This window comes from Choloepus didactylus, chromosome 5, assembly GCF_015220235.1.
Source record: "Choloepus didactylus isolate mChoDid1 chromosome 5, mChoDid1.pri, whole genome shotgun sequence".
Taxonomy (NCBI): domain Eukaryota; kingdom Metazoa; phylum Chordata; class Mammalia; order Pilosa; family Megalonychidae; genus Choloepus; species Choloepus didactylus.
In genome coordinates, this window is record NC_051311.1 from 41,229,471 (window position 1) to 41,256,967 (window position 27,497).

General features: G+C 38.3%; 1 protein-coding gene across 1 annotated transcript in view; it reads right to left on the reverse strand.

Annotated features, from left to right (window-relative positions):
• CNTNAP2 (contactin associated protein 2) overlaps nt 1-27,497 on the reverse strand; it is a 2,391,149-nt gene that overhangs the window by 127,019 nt on the left and 2,236,633 nt on the right. The window contains exon 21 of the mRNA XM_037835931.1: nt 16,842-16,935. Coding sequence (XP_037691859.1) covers nt 16,842-16,935 — 94 coding nt within the window. The remainder of the gene's footprint in view (nt 1-16,841; nt 16,936-27,497) is intronic.

The window sequence follows — 27,497 nt, forward strand, 5'->3', positions numbered from 1 at the left end:
CAAAGCTGATGAGGACACTTTTGGATCAGTGGAGGGAGATGGAGGGAAAGGGATAGGAGAGTTGAGGATTATCAGAGATGGCATGATCCGCACCCTCCCTTTTCTTTTTTTAACTTTTCCCAACTTTTTATTTTAAAAAAGTTTTAATACAGAAAAGTTGAAAGAACACTATAATGAACATCTAAATTCCCATCACCTAGATTCAATGCTTAATATTTTGCCACATCTATACTCTCTCTTTCTCTCCACACTTGCACACACACACATCACATACATACACACTTTTTAAAAAATGAATCATGTGTAAATGAATTGCAAGCATCCTGATACTTCATGCCTACGTACTTCAGCAGCATCTCCTAAGAACAGGGACACTCTTCTAATGACCACGATACTGTTATCATACCTAAGAAAAGCTAAAGAAAGTAAAACTAATTTCATGACATCACCTAATATCCATTCTATATTTAAATTTATCCAATTTTCCTAAAATATCTTTTGTAACTATAAAACTTATCCAATGTCCAATTAACTTCATACATTGTATTACTTGGTTGTTTCTGTATCTGTGCTTTTTTAACAATGTAGAGCCTGCTACATTTCAATTCTCTCCATGGCATTGCACTGTTTTCAAGAGTGGAGGCTGTAACAGAGTGTCCCACATTCTAGATTTGCCTAAATGTATCCTCATGGTGTTAACTTGCTCCTCTATATACCATGTATTTCCAGTAAACTGGAAGTGAAGTATAGCAGCTGGATGATCTCCCCCACCTTTTTAAACTGAGATTGTTCACATACCATACAATTATCCAAAGATCCAAAGTGTATAATCAATTGCCCCCAGTACCATCATACAGCTGTGCATCCATCACAATTAATTTTTTTTCCAATTTTTAGAACATTTTCATTACTCCAGAAAAGAAATAAATACAAAAAAAGGAAACTCAAATCCTCCCATACCCCTAACCACCCCCCTCCATTATTGACTCATAGTATTGGTGTAGTACATTTGTTGCTATTGATGAAAGAATGTTAAAATACTATTAACTGTAGTATATAGTTTGCAAAAGGCTTATTTTTTCCCTATATGCCCCTCTATTATTAACTTCTAGTTATAGTGTCATATATTTGTTCTAGTTCATGAAAGGGATTTCTAATATTTGTACAGTTAATCACGGACATTGCCCACCACAGGATTCACTGTTTTATACATTCCCATCTTTTAACCTCCAACTTTCCTTCTGGTGACATATGTGACTTCAAGCTTCTCCTTTCCACCACATTCACACATCATTCAGTACTGTTACTTATTCTCACAGTAACATGCTACCATCACCTCTGTCCATTTCCAAACACTTAGGTTCATCCTAGTTGAACATACTGCTCATAATAAGCAACCACTCCCCATTCTTTAGCCTCGTTCTATATCCTGGTAACTTCTATTTCAGGTCTATGTGTTTACATATTATAATTAGTTCATATCGGTGAGAACCTGCAATATTTGACCTTATGTGTCTGACTTATTTCACTCAATGTAGTGCCCTCAAGGTTTCTTCATCAACCCGTTTTTTTTTTTTAAGACGGTTTGGTTCACTCACCATACTTCCCGTCCTAAGTAAATAATCAATGGTTCCCTGTATAGTTACATATTTATGTATTCACCATCATCACCACTATCTATATAAGGACATCGCCATTTCTTCCACAAAGAAGGAGGAAGAGTCAAAGAAGGTAGAGAGACAAAAGAAAAAGAAAAAAGAAAGAGAAAAAAAAAAACAACAACATGACAGCTAGGAAGCAAAAAAAAGGAAAGATAGCATTAAACTAAAGCAGAACAAAGAGACAGCATCACCAATGCCAAAAATCCCATACCCCTCCCTTATGTCCCCCTCTTATAAGCATTTAGCTTTGGTATATTGCCTTAGTTACATTAAAGGAAGCATAATACAATGTTTCTGTTAATTATAGTCTCTAAGTTGCACTGATTGTATTTTTTCCCCAATACCACCCCATTTTTAACACCTTGCAAGGTTGACATTCATTTGTTCTCCCTCATGTGAAAACATATTTGTACATTTTATCACAATTGTTGAGCACTCTAGGTTTCCCTGAGTCACACAGTCCCAGTCTTTATCTTTCCTTTTTCCTTCTGGTGTCCCACATGCTCGTAACCTTCCTCTTTCAACCATACTCACAGTAATCTTTGTTCAGTGTACTTACATTGCTGTGCTACCATCACCCAAAACTGTGTTCCAAACCTCACTCCTGTCTTTTCCTGTCTGTCTGTAGTGCTCCCTTTAGTATTTCCTGTAGCACCGTATCTTGTTCACAAACTCTGTCATTGTCTGTCACAGAATATTTTAAACTCTCCCTCCTATTTGAAGGACAGTTTTGCCAGATATAGGATTCTTGGTTGGAAATTTTTCTCTTTCAGTATCTTAAATATATCATCCCACTTCCTTCTTGCCTCCATGGTTTCTACTGAGAAATCCACACATAGTCTTATCAAGCTTCCTTTGTATGTGATGGATCGCTTTTCTCTTGCTGCTTTCAGGATTCTCTCTTTGTCTTTGACGTTTGATAATCTGATTATTAAGTGTCTTGGCATAGGCCTATTCTGATCTATTCTGTTTGGGGGATGCTGCGCTTCTTGGATCTGTAATTTTATGTCTTTCATAATAGATGGGAAATTTTCATTGATTATTTCCTCTAATACTGTTTCTGCCCCTTTTCCCTTCTTTTCTCCTTCTGGGGCATCCTTGACATGTGCATCCAGGCATTTGGTTGTCATTCAGTTCCCTGAGATGTTGCTCATATTTTTCCATTCTTTTCCCTATCTGTTCTTGTGTGTGTAGGATTTCAGGTGTCCTGTTCTCTAGTTCCTGAGTGTTTTCTTCTGCCTCTTGAGATCTTCTGTTGTATGTCTCCATTGTGTCTTTCATCTCTTGTATTGTGCCTTTCATTCCATAGATTCTGCCAGTTCTCTTTTTTGAACTTTTGATTTCTACCTTATGTTTGCCTCTGTCTGCTTGTTGGGGACTTGTGGTTTGCATTGAGCAGTCCACGTTTGTTAATTAAAACACCAGGTGGAGCTGGACTGAGGTATATTCACTTGTTCAGAGAGTGCTGCTCTCTGTTACAGTGAGGTTTTGCAGTTTGGGCTGCTGTTGGGGGGAGGGGGCTCCTGGCTTGGGTCCACAGTTTTTACTTACAGATTTTATGCTGTGACCTCAGGCATTCCTTCCAATCCAGTTTGTTGTATGATGTGTGGACACTCACGGTTGTCCCCGAGCAGTTATTCCAGATTATTTACTAGTTGTTCTTGGTTGTTTATTAATTGTTCCAGGGGGACTAACTAACTTCCACTCCTTTCTATGCTGCCATCTTCTTGGACGATCCCCTTTTTGAAGTGTCAAATCAAGGCAATATGTCTAACTCCAAGGGTCTTTTCTCTTTCTCAAAACTAATGAAGACAATAAACAAACATGCTTAGAAAGAACTGCCCTGGAATCTGGCTCTATTGCTTACTAACTGTATGACTTTGTGCAAGTCACTTAAAACTCTCCGAGCCTCTTTCCTCATTTGTCATTGGGTATTTAAACAGGTTGTTACTTGCAAGGTGAATATTAGAAATAATATAAGGTGTCAGTAAAATGCCTTGCTCTTAGGAAGCATTCAACCTACATTTTACTTACTACTTTTTCCAGGTGAGACTAAAGGACAGTCTGTTAAATGAAGTTGATGTTAGTGGCAAAAGAATATGGAATAATGTTCATTTCTGATTATATTTATGATAATTTTATTCTCTGAGTTCATATTTTGAATGTTAATTCCTCATGGACAATAATGATGGAATAATAGTTTGAGCATGAATTTATCCAGGTGAGGTATTATGAATTGTGAATTAAAAATTATTTAAAGTTTCTTTTAGAAGATTAATTTCCTTATATATGCCCACTTTATTGCTTTTATTAGCTATATTTGAATGCAGAGGGAAAAAACTTAGATCACAGAGTCTATCTTATTTCCAGAGCATGGAAATGTCATATTCAAAATCTAGCCATGCTTGCTGCCAGAAAACATAGCACTCAAGTGAAATATATGTTGTAAACATTTAATGCTGTTTTTTATAGCAGGATTATTTACACTCCATGGATTTTTAAGAGATGAATAACTCTTCCAGGCAAACATTTATTTTTCTATGGCTGCTCTATTCTTCCTTCAGACTGTTATAGATAAATCTGCGATGAGTTCGTCCTTCCCCCAAATGTCCATAAGGCTGTGAGGGGAACTTCCCAAACACTAACTTAGCCTAAATCTGCTTCTTTCTGTCCACCCTTTCATTTTGCTTTTCTATTTTATCCTTCAGAGTGTTCAAATAAAGGTGACCTGATATCTTTTCATTCCAGTGTATTAACCTTCAAGGTCTACAAGGTTTAAATGTTGGGCCATTAACAAGATTAGGTGAAGGGTCTCCATAGCCCAGACTCCCTGTCCCCAAACCATGTCATGTTCTCCTTCCCTGGATTCCAAGATGTGGGGTTGCTGAGTGGCAGCTAATCTGTGCTGCAGGAGGCAGTGAGATGTTGTACGGAGACCAGGAGATCGGCTTCTACCTGGGTAACCTGGGTTAGACCTGTAACTTTACTTTGCTGAGCAATAACGTCTCTCCTCGTAGCTGCACGGATATTATGCATGAAAATGGACAGGACCTTTTAAACTGCAAATGTCATGCAAATATAATGTATCATCAAATGTATGTGATGGGGGTGTTTTAGTTTGCCAGGGCTGCTATGACAAACACTACACAATGGCTTGATTTTAATAATAGGAATTTATTTGCTCACAGTTTAGAAGGCTAGAAATCCAATATCAAATCATCAGCAAGGCCATGATTTCTCCCCGAAGGCTGTGGAGTTCTGGCACTGGCTTGCTGCAGTTCTTGGGGTTCCTTGCTTGGATCTCTGCCCCCCATCACATGTCGATCTCTCTCTCCTATGTCTGCTCTTCCTGTTTCCACTGACTTCTGGCTTCTTCTGGAATCTTCTGATTGACTGTGTATGAATTTCTTCTGCTTATCAAGGACTTCAGTAACATGGATTAAACCCACCCTGATTCAGTTGGGTCATACCTTAAGTAAACAATGTCAGAAGGTCCTGTTTACATTGGGTTCACACTTACAGGGATGCGGGATTAAGAACAAAAATTTGTCTTTTGTCAGTGTACATAATTCAACCTACCACAGGGGGTTAAATAATAATAATGTGTATAAGAAGTTAAAATTTTTTCGATGTAGTCCAGAATTCTTTGGAATGCCATAACAAGAGGAATTCTGACTTTCAAAATTTTTGTTTATTCAGAAACAATTGAATAGACAAACACATGCCATGTGTCAAAGACAGGGGAAGTGAAGATCAGAATAAGGAACAGAATAAGGTTCCCTGCTTTTGACAACCTTGTTTACCCAAGTACTAAAAATGTCATGAAAACAGAACTTTGGTTCTCTAGTTACATTTTAATGATAAATGCTTTTTTTGGTTTGTTTTTGTTAATGAAAAATTATTAAAATTTGAAAAACAGAGATTTTGGTGCCCATTTGTTATCACTTGAAAGATTCCTGAGGTTTTCATTGTTTACTTTGTTTTTTGTTTTTTTGTGTGACTTAGTATTGGTGTCAGCCCTTCCTTTATTTTTATAAACTGAAAGTCAAAGGTTAGGTATAATAATACTGCCTCACATATATTGAGCACTTACTATGCAACGGGTACTTCCAATCATGATACCATTTTTAATCTTCACAACATCTTCTTATGATATTGGTACTTCTCCACATTTTGCAGATATGCAAGACACCTGCTCCTTTAGCAGAGCTGGAATCCCAGGTGATCTGATACTAGAGTCTGTGCTCTTAAATCCCCCTCCCCCAAATTTTTTTCCTTTGCTTGACTAAACTGTATTAAAAGATTGGCTTTTGCAGCTATTTTATATAGATATTGAGAGTGGGTAATTATTAATTGTACTTCTTAAAGACATACTTGGGTGACAAGCAGAGATTACTATGATATTCATATTGTGTTATGTTGGAAAGGATGTTGAACTAACCTGCTGTGGGAACTTGGCCCAGCCACTTAACCTTCATGGGCCTCATTTTCCTCAGCTATAATACAACAAAATTTAAATAAATTATTTCTTAAGGCTCCTACGATTCTAATGAAGGCAAAAATAAGAAAAAAAAAAAAAACAGTAAATTTCTAAGAATAAAAGTTAGTACAATTTTAAAAGAGTGAGAAGCCAACCTTTCAAGAATCTATAACTCAGTGGACAAATTCTTTCTAAAGAGATTTCCTTCAGCCTTGAGAAGTTTTGCAACATTCAGATTATATTTTGTTTATTCTTCAGGACATGAAAATCTAGATATTGTTGCTTTTCTTCAGTTTTAATATGACTTCTCTCCTATCACCTAAATAGCTTTCTCATTAGTGTCTTACTACTTCTTTTATCATTATAATAAAACCCAAATGCAACTAACCAGAAATTTCAATTAACTATTTGCCATTTGTTCGGTTACCAGTTTTGCTGCATTCTACCTTCAGGAGATAGACATAAATCACAAGGAGACAAGCAGCTACCCGGGATTCACCCTGAAAGCAGTAGCAGCAAGTTCAATCCACCACATTTTCTCTAACTCCATTTTCAAAAATGCAGCGTATTAATCATTTTCTTTAATAATTATTCTAAAAGAATTATGGAATTCTAAGCTGCAATTAAATAAATGTTTAATTTCTGTATATTGCCTAATCTCTAGTGGCTAAGACAGGAAAGTAAAGAGTGAACAAGGTCAGGCATGTTAGCTTAATAAAATCATGTTCTTCCTTTTCTACGACACACCCGCCAGTATCTAAGGCACCAGCCCCTAGCAGACTTCGCTAAGTGTCAGCATAAATGACTCCGTTGAGCAGAGAGGGCTAAATCTTCTTTTACTCATATTACTTTTTTTAAATTGAAAATTTTATTGAGGTAATTTTGAATCACATGCAGTGGTAAGAAACACTATAGAGTGATCCCTCTATATGTTGCCCAGGTTCCCCCAAAGGTTTGTGCGTTTATTTAGTTCTTTGCAATTTTATCACTGTTGGTTTGTGTTTCCACCATCATAGTCAAGGCAAGGAACAGTTCTAATTTTTTATAACCATACCCATCTCCTTGTATTTCCTTCTTCTTCCCCCCCTCCCCCCATCCCTGCCACCAACCCCTGGAAAACACTAATCTGCCCTCCATTTCTAAAAGTTTGTCATTTCTAAAATGTTCTATAAATGAAATCATAAGGTACAATCATAAGGTATATAACCTTTTTTTCCCTCAGCATAATTCCCTGAAGAGTCACCCAAGTTGTACATATTGAGTTTATTCCTGTTCATTGTTGAGTAGTAGTCCACAGTATATAAATACCACTTGTATTACTTTTTAATGGGGTGATACTATGAAAATTATTAATACACTTTTCTCTTCTGCCTTTCTGAGTAACGATCCATGTCCTAGTCAACCCAAGTAAATCCATCTGCCTGGGGAGGGAATGGAGGATAGAGATGGGAGAAGGTAGGATTTGTTCCAGGTCATGTTCAGTTTCTGATATGCACCGCAGGTCTAGGATTCAGTGGAGTTGTCTTTTAATCATCCAGACCTGAATCCTTGTTTTTGATTCCCCAGCTCCAAAGCCACTTCTCTCCCCATATCCCCCATTTCAATTCATGACTCCATCATTTACCCAGCTACTCAGGACAAAAGCTTAGGGAACCATCCTTGACATCTCTTTCTTTCATCCACACATCCAGTCTATCACCAAATTCTTTGGGCTCTAACTTCAACATACATTCCTATTCCAAATGCTTCTCCTTCGCCACCACTGCTATCACTTGGCACAAGCACCACCAACTCTCACGTGGATTCTACAGCTGCATTTTAACTAGTCTTGTCTCCATTCTGCCCCCACATCTCTCCACTGCACGATAGTCAATCCAGCATACAGTAGCTGGAATAACCTTTCGAATCTATAAATTGGATCATGTCACTTATTTGCACAAAGCCTTCTGCTGCTTTCCATCTCACTTACAATAAAATCCAAATTGGTTAACAAGGCTCTGTACAGCCTGGCTCTGGCTAACCGTCTAACTTCATTTGTCTCCCACCCCTCTGTCTCTTGGTCACTGTGTTCTAGCTTCCCTGGCTCTCTTGCTGTTCTGTGAACAAGCCAATTATTTATCCACCTCACAGCTTTTGCATTTGCCTTTCTCACTTCCTAGATTGTGTTTCCTCCACATGTCCATACATATTTCCTCCCTCAGTTGATTTAGGCCTCCGCTTAACTGTTACCTTGTCAGAGAGGTAACTTTTTCATAGCACTTACTGCTACCTAGCATTATATTATACAACTTTTTGCTCATTCTTTGTCTATCCCCTTTAAAACATTTGCTTTAAGGGCTTTTTGTGTTTTATTCATTGCTTTGTCTCTGCCACCTGCCACCTTTGGCACTCAACATATTTTTGAGAGAATAAATGATATCTTCAAATTCATTTACTCCTCCCTTGGATCACATCATGGGAGAAGCTTGGAGGTTATAGAGTTATTCTGTGATATAGACACAGTATCTCCCTTCTCTGCTACCACAGCTTTGCTTTTGGTCAATAGCCAGCAGATAACAGAAAGCAAAAGGCTTCTTACATGATTGTAGGAGACACTGATGAAAGGGAAGTGTGTTAGATTGCAATAATGGCCCCAGTTCTTCACCTCTCCTTATACCTTTGAGCTTTTTGCTGTGACTTTGCTGTTCCTCCCACTGAGGAAGCAGTCTATTTCCTTGCCCCTTGAATCTGGTTTGGCTACAATATTTGCTTTGATGGATGTGGATGTTAGCAGATGTGACAAAACCAAAGGTTTGAAACTGCTGCCATGAGCGAACTTGCTTTCTTGCATCTCTGCCTTGGGAGGAATATGCCTATGTTAGTTTTCTGGTTCCAGGAGGAAGATGAAAGTCCGTCACCCCAGCTGAGCTCAGCTGAGATCATTTGACCTTTATTTAGCTGACTCACAGATTAGTGAGAATAAATGATTACTGTTTAAAGCCACTGAGTTTTGGAGGTGTTTGTTACACAGCTTTGTTTTGGTCAACAGTGAGCTGATACAGAAAGTAAAAGCAAAGCTATTTCTTTGGATTTTTTTTTTTTTTTTAATCCTAAAAGGACTGTGAAAAAGAGAAGAGACACAGAGGGAGAAAGGAGAGCTAAACCTTGGCCTAGAGAGCAGGAAGTGTGTTTATAAAGGGTGATGGAGAGGATGAGAACAGGGAGCTCTTCCTTTGCTTCCCCATGTGGGTTTCTGGGAGGAGACTGCTATGCAGGGGTTTCTGTACCAACATGGAATAACCCAACTTCATTAAGAATGGGCTGAAGAGTAAGAAGAAGAAATAGCAACACATTACAGACAATTAATTAAATTGCATTTTCTCTGCATACCTAAGTTGTTTTAATGTACAACTCTGTTACCACCACAGCAACCTCCAGGTTGGTCTCCTTGCATGATCAGCTCCCTCCCTGAGAAGCATCTTCCACTCTGCAGGTGGTGTCACCTTTAAGTGTCAATTTGATCAGTTTATTCCCTTGATAAAAAACAAATGAACAAACAAACAAACAAACAAACCCTTCTTTGACTCCCTTTTGCCCCCAGGATAATATTAAAACCTTAGCACAACTTATCAACAATCCCACCATGTGGCAGCTGCTGCAGCTGCCCTGCCACAGCCCTCTGCATTCACCTCCGACTCCAAAGGCTGCTGACTGTGATCACCTATATTCTGCACTTTCTTCTGTCCTCACGAGCATGTTGGGCAAACTCACTGCAAGCCAAAAGTGCTCCGGAGTTAATACCCCGGAAGCAGTTCTCACCAATGATGGATGGGGAGGAGGTGGAGAAATTGCCCTAAAAAGCTTCCTCCTGCCTCACTGGAGAGCCCCTAAGGCATGTTCTATAGCGCCTCCTAGTGGCACTGCGCTGCAGTTGCCCGCCATGGTGAATGCTTGATAATGTTCCATTCCTTTCCCTATCTCATTCTACTCTGCTGCTAATGTTTCCTGGGATCAGCTCCCAAATAAATTTTTTTGTATTCAAATCCTTATCTCCAAGGCTGCTTCTGACAGAATCCAAAATGAGGTAGATGATCATATAATTTATCAAATCCAAACTAGGTCAATTTTTGAGTGAAAGTGGCATTGTTAATAATTTTTTCTGTCCTGGCAGGAGGAAATTGAGAATGTCCTGGAAAAATCGGGACATTTGGTCCTACTTATAAAGCCCTTTTAAATCTGGACCTTTCTTACTGTGGCTGCATTACTTTTTATCACTTGCCTCTTCACACTCTAGCTTTAACCATTTTGAAACTTATGGGTTTCCAAGTTTCCCTGATAGTAATTGTGTGTCCAAAGATGGTCACAACAATACTTCCCATCCTACATGTTCTTTTGTAATGTGATCTGGCTGCGACACTATCAAGAGATAGAGTATTTCTCCTTCCCTGGAATCTGGGAAGATTTTGACCAATAGCAAGTGACAATAGACATGCTGTGTAACTTCTGATGCTGGACCTTAAGAGATCTCCAACTTCCACCTTTGCTTTTTGGAATTCCCCTTCTTGGAATCCAGCCATGCTCGGAAGAAGCCCAGACAACCGTGATGTGAGCCTGTGGAGGAGAACTGAGGTCCCTGCAGATGGCCCCAGCTGAACTCTTTGGACAGACAGTGCTTATCAAGACCACGTGAGGGAGGCCAGTGATCCTTATACCCTGGCTGACACCACAAGATGCACAATTGTGAGAAATAATAAATGATTATTTTAAGCCACAAATTGGCTACTGGTACATCTTCTATCAGAGTTTTTATCAAATGCCAGTATCTGGGCCCAATATGACTTGAAAACTATATTAAATTCACATACATTGACATTCACCTTTAATTCTACTACTGCAAGACATTGTCACTGAGAAGGCAGGTTGATAAAAAGCAATAATCAGTAAAGCAACAATTCCTCTGCAGTAGTATTTAACTTCTTTCCAAGCATACCTTCTCAAATTTATATAGAGGAATTATTGCTTTTTAATCACATAAACATCTACTTCATTATTATTTTTTATTACTATGATTTTCAACAATGGCACAAATAGTTCATTTGAATAAAATTAATCAAAAGAAGGATCAGAATTAACTTTCTAAAATTAAAATTTAAATGATCACTGCCATCCTGAGAACAGAGGCTTTCTGTTTAATAACACTGAATGTACAATGATGTGATGAGCAAAATATACTGACATTCTTCTAAATTCATATCTATTATACACCCACTACAATGTATGAGATCAAAGAACCCTGAACACAATTATCCTCAGTTCTCAAATGAATCAAGAAAACCTTTTCTACTTTAACATTGCATCTCGCTCACTGTTTAAAAAGAAAATTACTCACATCATACATCTTCAAGTTTCAAGGATATTTAGACATTATCTCCTCAATGTACAGAACATTTTTCTACTTAGCTTTGTTGAATACTCTCAATAATGGACAGTCTAGGACCTCAAAGTATAGGCCACTCATTTATGAATAGTTCTAACTTAGGACTAAAATTCTCCTCTTCATATCTTCTACTCACCGGTTCTAGTTCAGTCCCATAGAGTAAGCCCAGACTAAGTCTAATCCATCCTTCATGCAGCAGCCACCAAAGATTGAAAGTTGATTCTCTCACTTCTATTAAATCATGTTTTTTTCCTGGGTAAATATCATCGGGTCTTTTGCTTTTTCCTTTATGGGTACTTTGTTGATCTGGTCTCTTCAGAACAGAAATATCCATCTCAAAACGAGGGGCCTAGGGCAGGCCATCATATTCCAGCAGAGGGCTGTCTGTACTTACTGTGGATACGACTCAGCTATTAATGTAGCTCAGTACTGAAGTCATTTAAAAACCAGTCACCACTTAATGTTGGCTCATATCAAACTGCCCATCAAACCAACCTCTAAGCCTTTTTCACGATACCAGGATCTTTTACTCATGTGTTTCTTCCTCTCCCTTCCTCCCTTTCTTGTCAAAGTGCAGGGCTGTAGTTTTTTTTTTTTTTTTCTGTTATATTTTATCTCATTATTTTTATACCGTCTTTTTAGCCTGTCAAGTTACTTTTGAAGTGGTTTTTAAATCATTCAGCATATTAAACCCAAACTATCCTTTTACTGCAAACAATAAACATTCTGTTTATGTTTCTATCCAAGGCATTGATAGAAATGCGCAAACAGAGGACCCTGCTTCGGGCTTTAAATTATGCTTTTCTTCCTTGACTTAAAGATTTCTTGAGGGACTAGTCAATCTCTTGTTGAAAATCAGATACATAAAGTCTATGGAATCCTTCAGCTACTAAGAGATAAAAAATGGACATAACTAACTCTGGTGAAATTTCTACTTTGTGAAACTGCTGGTTGCTGGTGATTCTGATTTCCTTCTTAAGGATCAGAAGTTATGTAAGAACCCATTCTAAAATTTTGCTACTGGTTGACAACGAGCACACTTTTATTTCTAGAATACATTTCCTCCATTCCCTTGATAGAGATTATACTTACTGTTGATTAGGTACCCCTTTTTCTGTCCTTTTTCTGTGTCCTTTTTCAAACCATGCTTATCAGAGTTCCCTTGAAACCACATCATTTATTTATTCCATCTCCTTTTCCTTCTTTCATGGGAGCTGATTCTGACTAGGAGATGCCCCGCTAAGCAATACCTTGGGGTCATCAATCTCTAGGAGGTACTAAAAGCTCACTGGAGTACATGGGAAAGCTGTTGCAAGTTCAGTAGTGTTCACAGATGAATATTTATATAACTGATGAGACACAAATTGGTTGTCTTTCACTGAAAATATATATTGCTTCCAAAGGGAAATTTTAAAACACTCCTCACCAATCCTGCCTCTACTAAATGTTCAAATATTTAAGGAATATCGGCCTGAAGCGGTGGCCAATGATTAGCTTCCCCATGCACCCACATGTTTCTTCTGGCCCTCACTGTGGCTCCTTTGATTGTATTACTAGAACTTTATCTTCAGAGTATCAGATCTCTGAAGTATCATGTTATTAGTCAACATTACAAGAGTAGTTCATTCACTCCACAAATATTTTTGAATGCATTCTGTAGGCTAGGCACTATTCTGGCTGCTGCAAATAGATTAGTTTTAAATAAAATACAGAAACTACCCTCATGGAGCTAACAACTTACAGGTATTTATTTTCTCCATTTTACAACTGAGATAACCAAGATGCTGCGAGGTGAAAGATTTCAACATTAATGAGTGCTAGAGCCTGAATTCAAATCTAACTAGCTCTGCCTGATTTCAAAGTCTACATTCTTTCCATTCTATTATCAGGTCCCTGTTTTTAGAAAAATCAGATTGTGAGACATATGAGGATTGTTAAAGTTCTCTATTGCTACATATCTTCTCTCTGTACTAAATTTTTTTATTATATTATCAGTCATCCACACCCTCTCATTCTGCAGTACAATTCTACAATGATATTCATATTGTGTCTCTATCCTTTTACCGTAAATAATTCAACAAGTATTTATTAAGCATTTGCTCCTTGTTGAGCACTGAGCTAGATGTTTTGAGGATACAATGTAACTATGAGATACTACCTTGGTCTGCAGGGAGCTCACAGGCTACTGGGGATGAAAGTCAACCTCTGCTAGAAGTCAGTGCAATGAGGACCTGTACCAGATGCCTTAACCTACTTTCCCCTACATGATGTACGTCTTTATCATAGGATCGTGGACTGCCTTAGAGGTATTTATTTGTTCTTTACATAACTCACCACCACACTCATGGTTAGTTTACTACACACCCAAATTTTCCTTTGGTGTGTAATTCAGGGTGTGACACACACATCTGAGGTTTAGGTTACTCTTTTGGCTTGACACAGTATATCCTTAGCTGTAGAAGATGTTGACTTTACCATTACTTGTTCGTGACCTTGAAAGACCATGCCATATTGTATGTTATAATTTTACTGAGGAGTGAATTTAATCACATGACCTGAAATACAGATGAACCACAAAGTGTTCTTAGAGTGAGGGAACCTAGCAATTATCAAATATTACCATCAAAACTTGACTTTGTGAGTTTTATGAAGTAATAAAGTCTGTTGTTACAGGTGTGTTCATAGCTGATAATACTTTAAGAATAATAGTATTATTTTGTAGAGTTTGTTTTGATGGGATTATTATGACCCCGAATGAGCACTTAAAATTTTCAGTTGCATTTGACCGAATTGTAGGAACGCATATGGCAGTACTTGGGTACTCACCAACATCTCAGGATACATGACTTAGGAATGTCAAGGCTCTACTCTACCAAAGAGTCATTTCTTGCTGCCAATTAATGGCTCATTTGACTTTCAGCTGTGAGCTGAAAACTCTTCTTCTGGACCTTGACTTCTTCAACTCTTCTTCTGGATCTTGACTCTTTTCTTTTTTAAATTAAATTCAGTTTTATTGAGATACATTCACATACCATACAATCATCCATGGTGTACAATCAACTGTTCACAGTACCATCAAATAGTTATGCGTTCATTACCCCAATCTATTTTTGAACATTTTCCTTACACCAGAAAGAATGAGAATGAGAATAAAAAATAAAAGTAACAAAGAACACCCAAATCATGCCCCCCCATCCCACCCTATTTTTCATTTAGTTTTTGTCCCCATTTTTCTACTCATCTATCCATACACTGGATAAAGGGAGTGTGATCCACAAGGTTTTCACAATCACACCGTCATCCCTTGTAAGCTACATTGTTATACAATCGTCTTCAAGAGTCAAGGTATATAGTTTCAGGTATTTACTTCTAGCTATTTCAATACATTAAAACTTAAAAAGGGTTATCTATATAGTGTGTAAGAATGCCCTCCGGAGTGACCTCTTGACTCCATTTGAAATCTCTCAGCCACTGAAGCTTTATTGCATTTCATTTCGCATCCCTCTTTTGGTCAAGAAGATGTTCTCAATCCCCCGATGCTGGTGGACCTAGACTCTTATTGGCAAGTTCTTCTGGTCTACCTAAGACTGTGGACTCTCATCAGAGAGAGACATAGCTTCAAAACTCTTCTTTACTACAGGCTAGTTGAGTGATCTTTGTCAAATTTACCTCCCTCAGCCTCAGTTTCCTCATCTGTAAAACGAGCATAATAATGATAGGTCCTTCTTCAATGATTTGTTGTGACATTTCATTAATTCTGCACATGCAAAATGTTTAGTACAATGCCTAAAATATAGTTGGGAGTCAATAAATTTTAGTCCTTATTCTTTTCCCATTTCCATCCACTGACTGAGTGAGTGCTACTACCTTCTGTATTATTTACTGAGGATGTAGTCTTTTCCTCTGGGGTCTTAGCTACAACTCTATTTGCTTTGCTGTCTTCTAGATTCTGTACCCACCAATGTGACTAGTGTGTTCCTGTTTCTAAGTCCAGGCATACTTTTTGCTCATGGCCACTTTCTGGCCTGTCATACAGGCTTTATCCCTCAATGAGTTAATCCCAGCACAATCTGCGGCCCAAATCTTCTCCTGAATTAACCGTCACAGGGAATAGAGTATAGCAGCTAAGAGGTTTCTGAATGCCTGGGTTCAAGTCTTGCTTCTACCATTTATTAGCTTGGGCAAGTTATTTAATCTCTCCATGTCTCAGTTTTCTCATCTGTAAAATGGAGATGATAATCTTACTTAACTCATAGAAGTGTTATGCATAGTAAATGAGTTAAAATATATATATATATATATACACACACACATATATATACACATACGTATGTGTGTGTGTGTGTATATATATATAAATATATATTAAAGTGGAGGTTGGCCTGCAGTAAGTGCTATATATTTATTTTCATTATAGGTTGGGTCTCCTATTCCCCACTGCTCATCCTCCCTCCATTGCCTTTAAAAGAGCACCTTTTAAAAAAACTGTTAATGTTATTCTGATCACACTGGATACACAGAGTACCCTCTTCCCCAGTCTGCACATTACCTACTATCTTAAGATTTCCATCTTGAGTTCATAAGACATAATCTCATAGTAAAAGAAATTTCCACTGGCATAACAATAAACATTTAAAAATACTTTATGATCATATTTACATTTAGTCTAGATAGTGCTAATCTCCTATAGTGAGGAGAAGGGCAAGGATGACTTCTAGATTCACAATAACATTGTGGAGAGATGTTTTGTTACAATTCTCTAATACCTATTTGCCTTCTAATTCATGAATAATATCAGGAAGCTTTCTTGAGAGTGAGATTGGGAGACAGAATCACATTTATATGCTTAGACAAAGAAAAAGTTAATTTAAATATTGGTAGCAAGTAGAGATTTTAATAAACTAAAGGACAAGATTTACAGAAAGAAGCCGGGGGCAGATAATTGGCTTTACTTGTGCTCTAGTTTTTATCACATTCCAAATACCGTTGATTCCATTACCATCCTTGATTTAGATGCTCAAACCACCCTTCAAAATGCTTTTCAAAGGTGAATTGGCAGCTTTAGAATGTATTACATGAGCAATTTACCCAAAAGATGATTTGATAAGGCCCCTCTTCTGCATCTCTGAGAAGAATGGCACAACTTGTTCTTGTACCGAGAAGCCATTCTTGACTGATCCCAAAGAAAGAAATTTACCTGGTAATTTTAAAATCCAAAATTCACAATACCTAATGCAGTTCTTATATTGAACATACATTTACACCTAAAGAATGAAATTCTTACCTATAACTTTTCCTAGAAAGAGCGACTTGGGTGAATTGAAGAATGTGTCAGATGAACTTGGCAGATTGTAACTCACAGGGGGATAATGATCAAGCTGCAGGAGAAAAACAAGAGACACTTTTAGAATAATGTTATCCTGCCCTGGAATCAAATCTTCTCTGGGGGAATGACATCGATCTTTGAACCCTGGTTTCCGGATATCCTGTGTCATCAGTGCTGACTCTGAAATATCGGTCTGAGAAAACGAAGTCTGTCCGTACATTAGCTGGGGTTATTTGAAAACAATTTGAGCTTGGTAAATGAAGAGCCTTTAAGAATTTTTCTCTAGTTTATGCATATTTTCTGTGGATAATTTATGTGCTGGATTACGATCTCTGCTTGTTTTAATAGAATAAAGTCTGCATGATCTGATCTCCAATATTGACCTCTGAGATAGAAACTGCTAAATCTATTGAAATGAATTTTCTTTAAGATCTTCTTACCATCCTATTTCCTTCACCTTTTGGTACTATCAGCTTACAGAGCAACATTGATCTTCAGACCTTATGTGTGTGTGTGTGTTTTGAAATGCTCTTTCTTATCAAAAGTAGACTGCTTTCTCCTTCCTTCCATGGGGCAGGGGAAATTAGAGCCTGGAGGGTATAAAAGGCATGTTTGCTATAGCCAACTTGTTCTTTTTGGAGTGGAAGTGGGTTGCAAGCAGAGGGAGAGGAAAATGAGGCTGGTGGAAACAGCTTACAGATAATGGCTGTCAGAGTGCTACACATTTCTAATGACATTTCCCACATAACAAAGTGCAAATGGTAGAATCAAATCTCTTGTCTTCTGTGTCCCCATGTGGCTTCTACTGCCTTGTATTGTTAGATACCTTTTTTACAATTGATACAGTCTATTGTGTTTCCCCAATTGTGAGCTCCTAGAGCTTTCTGTGTGTGCTTTTTTATATCCACCTGTGAAAAACCTCTTTTGTAACCATTCATTTTTCTGAAGTGAGTTTTATACTGCCAAGGTAAGCATAAGGGAAGGTTGGGATCATAGAAAACACTGTGTATCACTACCTAACACGTGCACTTGTTTAAAGTAGCAGCAAACCCAGAAACTGGCTATACTCTCGAGTCCTTCCTAGTAACTGAGTTTGGTTAAGCAAAAACCATCAGATGGGAAAAGATGCAGTGGCAGGAAAGAAAGTGCAGGGAAGTGAGCTAATCTTAACACTAAATTTAGAGACAAGTGGCTACTTTGATGATACATGGCTACAGTTGTATCTTAACTGACCAGAAACTTAAAGGTCGTTGAACACTCAGGGTTAAAAAGAGTCATCAAGCCTCAGGAACTTTTGAGAGTTTTGAGCTGCAGAACTGGTAGCCAGTTTTTGTTCATGAGTGAATATCTGGTAATACTGTGACCAAAGCCCAAAAAAGATTTCTATTAAAGCAAACATTTGGCATTTTCAATCATAATTTTGAATGCTTTTCTATAATATCAAACGTATCATTAACAAAATCCTTATTTGGGCCAGAGGTTCTTAAATATTTTAAATCCAAGTTTCTTTGGAGCAAAGCCTACATCGTTTCTGCTGCTAAATGTTAGCTAGCTGCTTTGGCGCCATCTGGAGGCTGACTTGGGTAACTGCTGCTGTTCCTCCATCCCCTTTATTATGCTATAAAAATGCCACCACAACACCAAAATGTCAGCATGACTGATGGCCATGACCTTCTAGTGCCTCACAGTTATGCTCTTCCTCTGAACAATTCTTATAATTTAATATACTTTATTAAGAAATTTAAAAAATGGATGTGAACAATATATGTTCATAATAGAAAAATTTAATAGATTTGGAGGAAAAAAACCCTAGTGTTAATTAATATTAATTTTTTTGTATAGCCTTTCAAATGGGATGGAGCCCAATTACACATACTGTTTGTATTCTTTTCTTTTCACTAAATGATGTATTATGAACCTCTTTCTATGTCAATACATACACAACTAAATCATCATTTGTAATGGATGACTAGTATTGTATTGCATGGATTATATAATACACAAGTTTTTAAAAAAATCAAATTTCTGTGTTTAGACTTTTAAATATAGCCCAATGCTTTAATATTAAAAACAACATTTTGAAGATTATCTGTGTACATAATATTGTTACTCATTTTATGAGTATTGATTATTGTTACTCATATTATGATTATTGATTATTTCCTTCAGATACATTCTAAGAAATGTAATTGCTGGGTCAAAGGGCATGTGTACTTAAAGAATTTTGGAAAACCCTGTTGATTGTCTCCAGAATGATCTTAACAATTTTCACAATCATCAACAATGAATAAAGGCACTGGTTTCCCACATCCTCACTATCACTTCCTCTTACTGGTTCTTTTAGCTTTTATCAATATGTTACCTAAAACATGGTATCATTGTTCTTTTAATGTGAAATTTTCTTTTTTCTTTTTTTTTAATTACAGTAAGACTGAACACTTTTGGACCTTTGCCAATTTTTATATGGGTCTCTCATCTTTCCTCCATGATTTGCAAAAGCTTTTTACAGTTTAATATTTTAAACTTAATCAACCAGCATGCCAAGTATGTTGCAAATTTTTGCCTTTTTATTTTTTAATTTTCATTTTTTTAATTTAAAAAATTTTCCTCTATTAACGATTTCTTTAAAAATCGAGCATGTACTACAATTCAGCATTTGAAAGACTTCTATGTCTATTATTGCAAAGATGCTCAGGTTGAGAAAAACATTTGTATACTTGAAGAGACACTCTGAAAAGCAACAAGACTTGTTTATCTGTTAAACCATTCAGAAAACTATAGTTTTCAAACAACTAAAAACACACAATAGCAGATAAATAGGAATTTATTAAAATCATTGTCTCCAACAATAAAAAATTAAATATTAAGGCATCTTTTACTCTATCATGGTATATGTAGCAAAGAGATGTTTTAAATAAGAGCCATTATTTCTATTCAGAATGCTTTCTAATGTATTTGGCAGATTTTTGTTTTTTATATTATCCCATTTCACATGCCATTGAAATCTCTAATCATCAAACATCTGAGCCCAAACCAAGAGAAAAGTATAAATAGATATCCATTTAGTAAAGGGAAGCAGATCATCCTTGAAAAATAAAAAGGAACTACAAAGAGTAGTGTGTATAAAGTGCAAAACCAGGATGTAAATTTTTATGAAGCAATTTATGCTTAAGTAATTAAGAAAGAGATGAAGACTTTTTTAAGATGAGAAGCTTATTAACATGGATCATGCTGCTGAATAACTATTTGCTCAGTATTTTGTTCCACTGGGATGAGAGTTTGCAAAGGGTTTCATTCTCCTTTAAAAATATATCACATCCACTAGAATAAGATCAGATAAATTAACACTGATTATTTATTATTCCCCATATTTGTCCATTATAAAGCTTGACAGGCTTCATAAGTATACCAAATAGTAACATTTTCACCTTCTATTAAGGAAAGTTTGTGAAAATAATTTAACACAATCAGAACAGGCAATTGCAAAGATTGGGTAGCTTGAAATACCATCTAGAAGCAGGGATGGGAAGAGTGGGTATTTTAGAGGGAGAGGCTGGAAGACATGATAATAAAGGTGGACGTGAAGGAGATGGAAGCACCAAGAATACTCTCAGTTTTTTGGTTTGAGCATCTGGGTTTTGTATGAAAAAAATATTCAGTATTAGAATCTAATTTCTTCTTGGAAAATAAAAGAAGAACTTGTTAAAATACGTAGTTGTAGTACAATGAAAAACTTGGCTGGTCTTTATCTCCAGTTCCTGGAAGATAACCTCTGAGTCTTTGGAATTTCTGGTGTTGGGAATGTCTTTGCTTCTTCATGGTGGGCTCCTCAGAGCACACCTGATGATATCTATTGACCAAGACTGCTTTTCTTTCTTTTAACCAAGCTGCAAGCCATACTCCTCGTGCACTCTACCTACTCTTTCTCCCATCCTGTCTACCTTGAAACTGATCTTGCAGCTGTGGAACTGCAGGAAGAAAACAACTCAGATTGCACGGACAAAAGGGAAAAAGACAACTTCAGACTCCATTCTAAATATCAAACTCACCCCTGATTTCCCCCTCCCCTCTCTCTCTCACCCGGCTATCCAGGTGCCTCAGAGGCACTGGGTAGTTCCCTATCTCCCTCCTGCTTTCACAGACCCGTACAGACTCCAAGCAGCCTAATTCCTGCAAAGGAAAACATTTTGAACCAAGTGCTCCCAATTGCAACCTCAGCAAATCACTCACCCATCACAGTGAGCAATCCCCTTACTATCTTCCAGGGCTTTTCTTCCAACCCACTCCCAACCCTGAAAAAGCTGGCAACATGTTCTTTGTTTCAATGGAACTGAGTTCTCCTCTCTCTCTCCTGCAAAAGCAGCACCTGAATAAAACCATCCTTGTCTAACTTTGGTGCAGTTTTTCCTTTGACAATATGCTCAGGAGAAGACAGGGTGGGACCAGCCACACCTGTAGTCTTAGGGTGGGGGGCTGGCCACACCAGAGAGACCCACCATGTGATCAGGAGGTTGGGCTTTGAGCAGTCATGACAGCTGGTCTCCACGCCCTCTGAAACTGAGTTCAGCTAGGTGGACAGTGCAAGCTTCCATGTCCCCTCCATGTGGAGTCAGAACATGCCACTCTCCCAGCAAAGAGAAGTATCTTATCAATCATGGACGCTCCTCCGAGCTTTAAGTGTCCTGAGTTTAGATGGGTTTTATTACATAGGCATGATTGATGAGATCATGGTTGTATTCAGTCTCCAGCCCCTCTCCCCTCCCAGAGGCTGGGGAGGTCAGGCAGACATGACCTATGTCTTGTATTTCATTGTTAAAATAAGCCTGGACATTTCAAATAAGGTATTCTTTATCATGTCATGGAAGCAGGGGATTGGAGTGATGGAGGAAGGGACTATAAGCTAAGGAACGTGAGCAGTGGACAGAAGCTGAAAAAGGCACTGAAACAGTCTCTTCCCTCAGCCTTCAGAAGGAACCAGCCCTAACCAACACCTTGACTTTGGCCAGTGACACCGATTTGGACCTCTGACCTCCAGAACCATAAAATAATACATTTGTGTTATTTCAATCCACAAAGTGTGGTAAATTGTTACTCTTTTAATATAAGAGATTTTAGAAAAGACCCCACTGAACCAAAAAGAAAAGAAAAGAAAAGAAAATGATCACATATCTCTATTTCCCAGATAACTTGGCCAATACTGGTTCTTCTCCATTGACAAATCTAGTCTCGCTCTGTTCCTCTGGTCTTCTAGATAAAAATTAACATTTCCAATTACTGAATTGCCCTACTTTCTGACAGTACCCAATCCAGAAGACGTCCCTGCTTCCTTGAGCACTCGCAACATAAGCCTAATTCCTAAAATAAGCTCTTCCTGAAATACCTTGTCATTCTCCATGGCATTAGGGTCCCTTTGTGACAATTATCATTTTATGCCCTTAACACCAAATGCACCTTCAATACATGCTCTATGATAACAGAATTTCTTTAAGCATTTCTCTTGCAAAGGAAGCACAATGTTAAGAAGGAAGAGGCTTCATGAAATTTCCAAAGCAGGCTCAGGGGAGTGGGGGGCTCAGAGCAAGGGGTCTGCCTAGGGTGTGATGACATCCAGTGGTGTCTGCTAGCTGCAGGCCCCAAACTTGATCCCTCTGTGACTTTGCCTGCTCAGCCTGATGATAAGCCTACCACAGCCATCTTTATATGGAAACCACAGCCCCTGTGATCCGCCATGTTGTCCACATGCTCTGAAGGCCTGTCCTCCCCACACCTTGACCCCTACTGCATGCCCACTCCACTGATGCAGATCATCTGCTCCTTGCCTGCATTCTGGAAGGTTCCTTATTTCTTACCCAGAGATTCCAGACCAGATCCAGCCTGGCCAAACCAGAGAACTTCTCTGCTGTCTGGTAGGCCAACCATACCTTCTCTAATGAGGTCTGAACCCCTCCAAGTTTGTCCTTCCTTGGCTACTTTTCATCAGACGTAGGGTGCCATATAGAGTGTCCTTACATTTTATAGTTACTCTTTTATCATAGGTAATTCTGAAACATCTCACATTTAATCTACTGTATAGTTTCTATCATCCGATTCGATCCAGACTACTACATCGTTGCTGCTGAAAGTAATAAACCCAACATTGTTTGACTGCAGATGTTGTCCTGGAGGTCTTTGCTGGTGGGAATCAATAACAGAAAAAAGGAAGAGGCATGCATTGAGTAACTACTATGTGTAAGGATTTGTGTTAGGATTTCCACACATTCTTTAATATATATTAAATATGTATTACCTTCACTTCTTTGATTTTATAAAGTGTCCAAAGTCACAAAGAGAGTAAGTGGTGTAATTGGTGTTTTGCTACATCTGACTTCAAAGACAAAATGGTAAGCTGAAAAGTAGTTTCCTGAAATAGTCCAGACATCTCAAGTATGAAAGGAAGAGGATCAAGTATGAAAGGAAGAGGATAATAATAAAATATTATTTTAAATATTTACACTTCCATTAAATCAAATAAGGCAAGAAGAGTTCAGTCTGAAAAGCCTAAGGAAATGTCACATTACATAATTTCACTTGTATTACCAGTTGGTTGCCTCTTTTCAAATGAACCCCGGTGCATTTGCCATGGTTAAGTGTAATAATTTCAAGGTAATTTCTTTGGGGTCCAAGTGAGCTATTTTGCTGTACATTTAGCTGGTAGTTATTTCACTGGCAGTTAAGAGGCTATATGAGATTGTGTAATAGAGGCTCATTAAAATTAAAGACTGTGACTCCATGTGCCCCAGGACAGCCTTAAGGGAACACTAATTTGTTCAACATTTACCATTAAGTCATTAAAAGCATACTGATTCAGGCAGGGCCTCATGTCTTACACACTGAGTTTAGTGCTTTAATCTCCTTTCAGGTATTATTTTGCAATTTCAGTTCATTTCCATTCTTAAGCCACAGTTTGCACTGACAACATTTGAAGGGATTTCATCAGTCTGTCTGTATTTGGGGGATGAAATGGAGAAGCCTAAGAATGAACAAAGAAGAAAGGAATGAACATTGTGGATTATTTCTGACCAAATGGAGAGGATGGAGCCCCATCTCCTGGGATGAAGGGACACAGGGCCAAGTCGGGTGCTGCCTCTGCTGGGAGAGGGTATTTTTGGGGTTTTAGCCAATGGCCTGAGATTTCTTGCCTCCTTAACTAATACCTAATTTTGGGTAATACTTGGAATTAGATCCGTGATATTCAGTTTAGAAAACTCTGTCTTGATGAATGTTTGAAGGCCAGTATAGGCCAGTATACTGAGTATAGGCCAGTACAAACCCATGCTAGGTATGAGAAATAATTATCAGCTAATTTCATATCTCTTATGTATCTCTATGAATTCCTCCCAAACCGGAAACTCCTACAGATTTCAAAAGAAGACATAATTTGAAGAACAGAGACCATATCTTTCTCCTCCATCTTAATCTCTATTCAATCTGGGTGTTAGCAGATGGGGGCACCCACAAGTCCCCGGCCATTCACAACTGAGAACAGGAAAGAGCAAGAATCAACCCATTATCAAGATAGGTCCATCTAAATGTTTCCCACTCTTTCCTGGGTCCAGGATCACTTTGCTCCCATCAATGGAGAAGGCACAAAAATAAATGTAGATGAGAGTGGGAGACAAAAAGTAGAGTTGATTGTGAGTCTGCCACCAGTAGACTGTTATAGCCTGTTCCCTCCTCCTTCTCTGGCTAGACTGTACCCCTGAGAGCAAGGACGGTGTCCCATTCACTTCTCCTTGTCAAGCAGCTATCACAGTGCCTGATACAACATATGCTTGTTAAACAAACATTGATCAGTGGGGCTAAGTTGGTAGAGAAGAAATATACCTGATGTCATAGACCAGGGGTTAATACTTCACTTCTGGACTTTTGGCTATTTCTTTTTTCTGCAGCATCATCTGGTCAATCATACTGCCAATTTAGGATGCACATGAAATGAGTGCGTGCTAAACATTTATTAAATATACCTTACTGACATGTGTATATCTGTGTGTGTATGTTTAAGGCACAGGCACCACAGCTTTTACTTCTATTAGAACTTCTGTTTTTAGCACTAGGTATGACTAAATTGGCTGAAGCCCTCATAGAATTCTATGGCCATCAGTTTGCGTAAGCCTGATTTCATCCTTGTTGGGTTTGTCTGAAGCCGACTGATCATTAATCTGGGACTCTGAATTCCTATGTACTAGAACACTCCCCACTACTTTGACAGCGTTGAATTAAGCATAACCGATAGCTGAGAACTAGAAGCCCATCATTGGGGGACTAGCAGACCAGTTTCTTCCCAATCTATTCTGCTGGGCCATGTGACTTCCCCTCCAATTCTAAGAACAATCGAGGGTGCTGATGGTAGGTCACCATCTGGGATGTTGATGGTTAGAGTTACATTCCCTTTTGCCTTGATTTTGTTTGGGCCTAAGCTCCTCATATACACTGCTGACTATAGAGATACATTAGGAGAAGAAAGAGGCCAGGAAACACTCTCCCCTACAGCAGAACCATGGAATAGATGAGAAGCAGCCAAGCTTGTATAATTGAGTAAGTGATGAATGCCCGTCTTGGAGGTGCTTGAATGTGTTGCACGGCATATGCCTTTACCAACAGTAACTGCTTCAATTAACTGTAGATAAATAAGCTAGGGAGCTTTTGCCTCTTCAGGAGAGATTAAAGTGCCCTGGGATGACCAGAGAGGTAGGTGGCACCTTCCTAGAGTGAGGAGAGGCAGGAGCATAAATTTTTCCCTCCCTCCTCCTTGCCTCTCTGCTCTGACCCTACTCAGCATCTCTCAGTCCTTTAGATGCACTGTGTTCTCTCATGCATGCTTCAGGGCCTTGTGCATGCTCCGTACTGTGCCAGGAATGCTCTTCTGCTCTCCATTCACCGGATGAAATGAATTAATTAATGCATTTATGTAAATTATTACCTTTACCATTTACGTTATTACTCACTCCAAATCTCAGCTCGGTCCCCTGAAGAGCTGGGCTCAACCACATGGAGTACTTTCATTTAATTTATTTAATTTTGGTTAAGTTAGAGATGGCTAACCTAGAATCAAAGTAGAATGACCCATTTCCTTAGCCCCCTTCTCCAAAGCTTAATCTGGGCCTGGGATCTTTCTACTCCAAGGCCAATTAAAGGACACTTTTCCTCCATAGCTCGGAAAGAGCCAGCTGAATCCACTGGCACCAAGCCTTTTTAGGAGAGAAAACACCCTGTGAATGGGACCTGGGGGTTCTCTTGAAACCCGACTTACTGGTCACGGGGTGAAAGCATGAAATAATGAAAAAAAGTGGCTCATCTCAATATACCTTTGTTTTTTGTATTACTGCACCACCATCTAGAAAACAGATTGGACGGGACATAATTGCCCTTCTTTAGAGTGATGGGGGAAGGACTGTGAATCTTCTTTCTCTCCTTGCAAGGGTCACTAAAGGGGCTCTAGCAAACTGTCTCCTGGACTTCTAGTGCGAGATTGGAGGCATGGGCTGGGGGAGAGTGAACCAGGCTGGGAGGCAGGTCCTGACTCCACCCCTGAAATGCTGTGTGACGTTAGCAAGCCACAAGGCCTCCTGGGCTTCAGTCTCTCTGTTTCTAAAATGAAGAGGTTGAATCAGATAATGCTCAAGGTTTCTTTGACTGAAAATGTTTTGGTATTATAGGCCTAAGGAGTAGTGTTTTCCCAGGACCCTTGGGCTTTGAGAAACTCTTCTGCTCCTGTAATACACAGGCCTAGGGTATCACTTTGTAAAATATTCCTTTAGGATACGGTTCCACCTTGGCCCATCCTGGTGATGGATGGAGGGTGGAAAGAAAGGTCACCTGCCCTGTAAGGTAAGGCATGGTTCTCTCACTTTCAATTTCAGGTCTCAGACGATTAAAACAATTGCTGTCTTTGTCATATGTATTTAAATATTGCAGCATATTTGGCTCCGAACATTCAGCCTTGAGAAAATGCTTATATAAAGGTCAGTTTCAGTCAGAGATTTTCAAGCAAGGAGGGGTCTTAGTGACACCTAGTTTACCACCTTCTTTTCACAAATACAGAAGAAGCTGAGACCAGAGTTAATGATCTTCTCATGTGCAGAGACTAGAAGTGATAGTATCAGCCATTCTACAATATTAAACTCACAAGGAATATTCTTTTCCAGAAATGCTAATGCTTGGGAAATAAAGGATTTAAAAGACAGAGCTTTCTTGGCTATAAATATACATTACTTCTCTTTCAGACATGTCAGGAGGTTTCATTACGGCTTGAAAAGCAATTTGAAAATGAGAGGTATTGTAAGTACTTTCTACTTATTGTCATTATGCCATCATTATTATGTTAATGTAATCAGTAAAATATACCTGCCTCTTAAGGTCTGCTGCAATTGAAATCATGTGGTATTGATGCAATTAAAAGAATTAGTGAACCCAGTAGGTGATTTATGTTTTGTATCAAAACTGTCTCAAAATAATAAAAAGAAAAAAATTAGCCTTCATACATTGATCTACTTTCCCTAGTATAATACTCCATCTACTGGAAAAACACTGAATACATTTAAAGTATCAGATATTAAGAAAGAAAGAAAGAAAGAA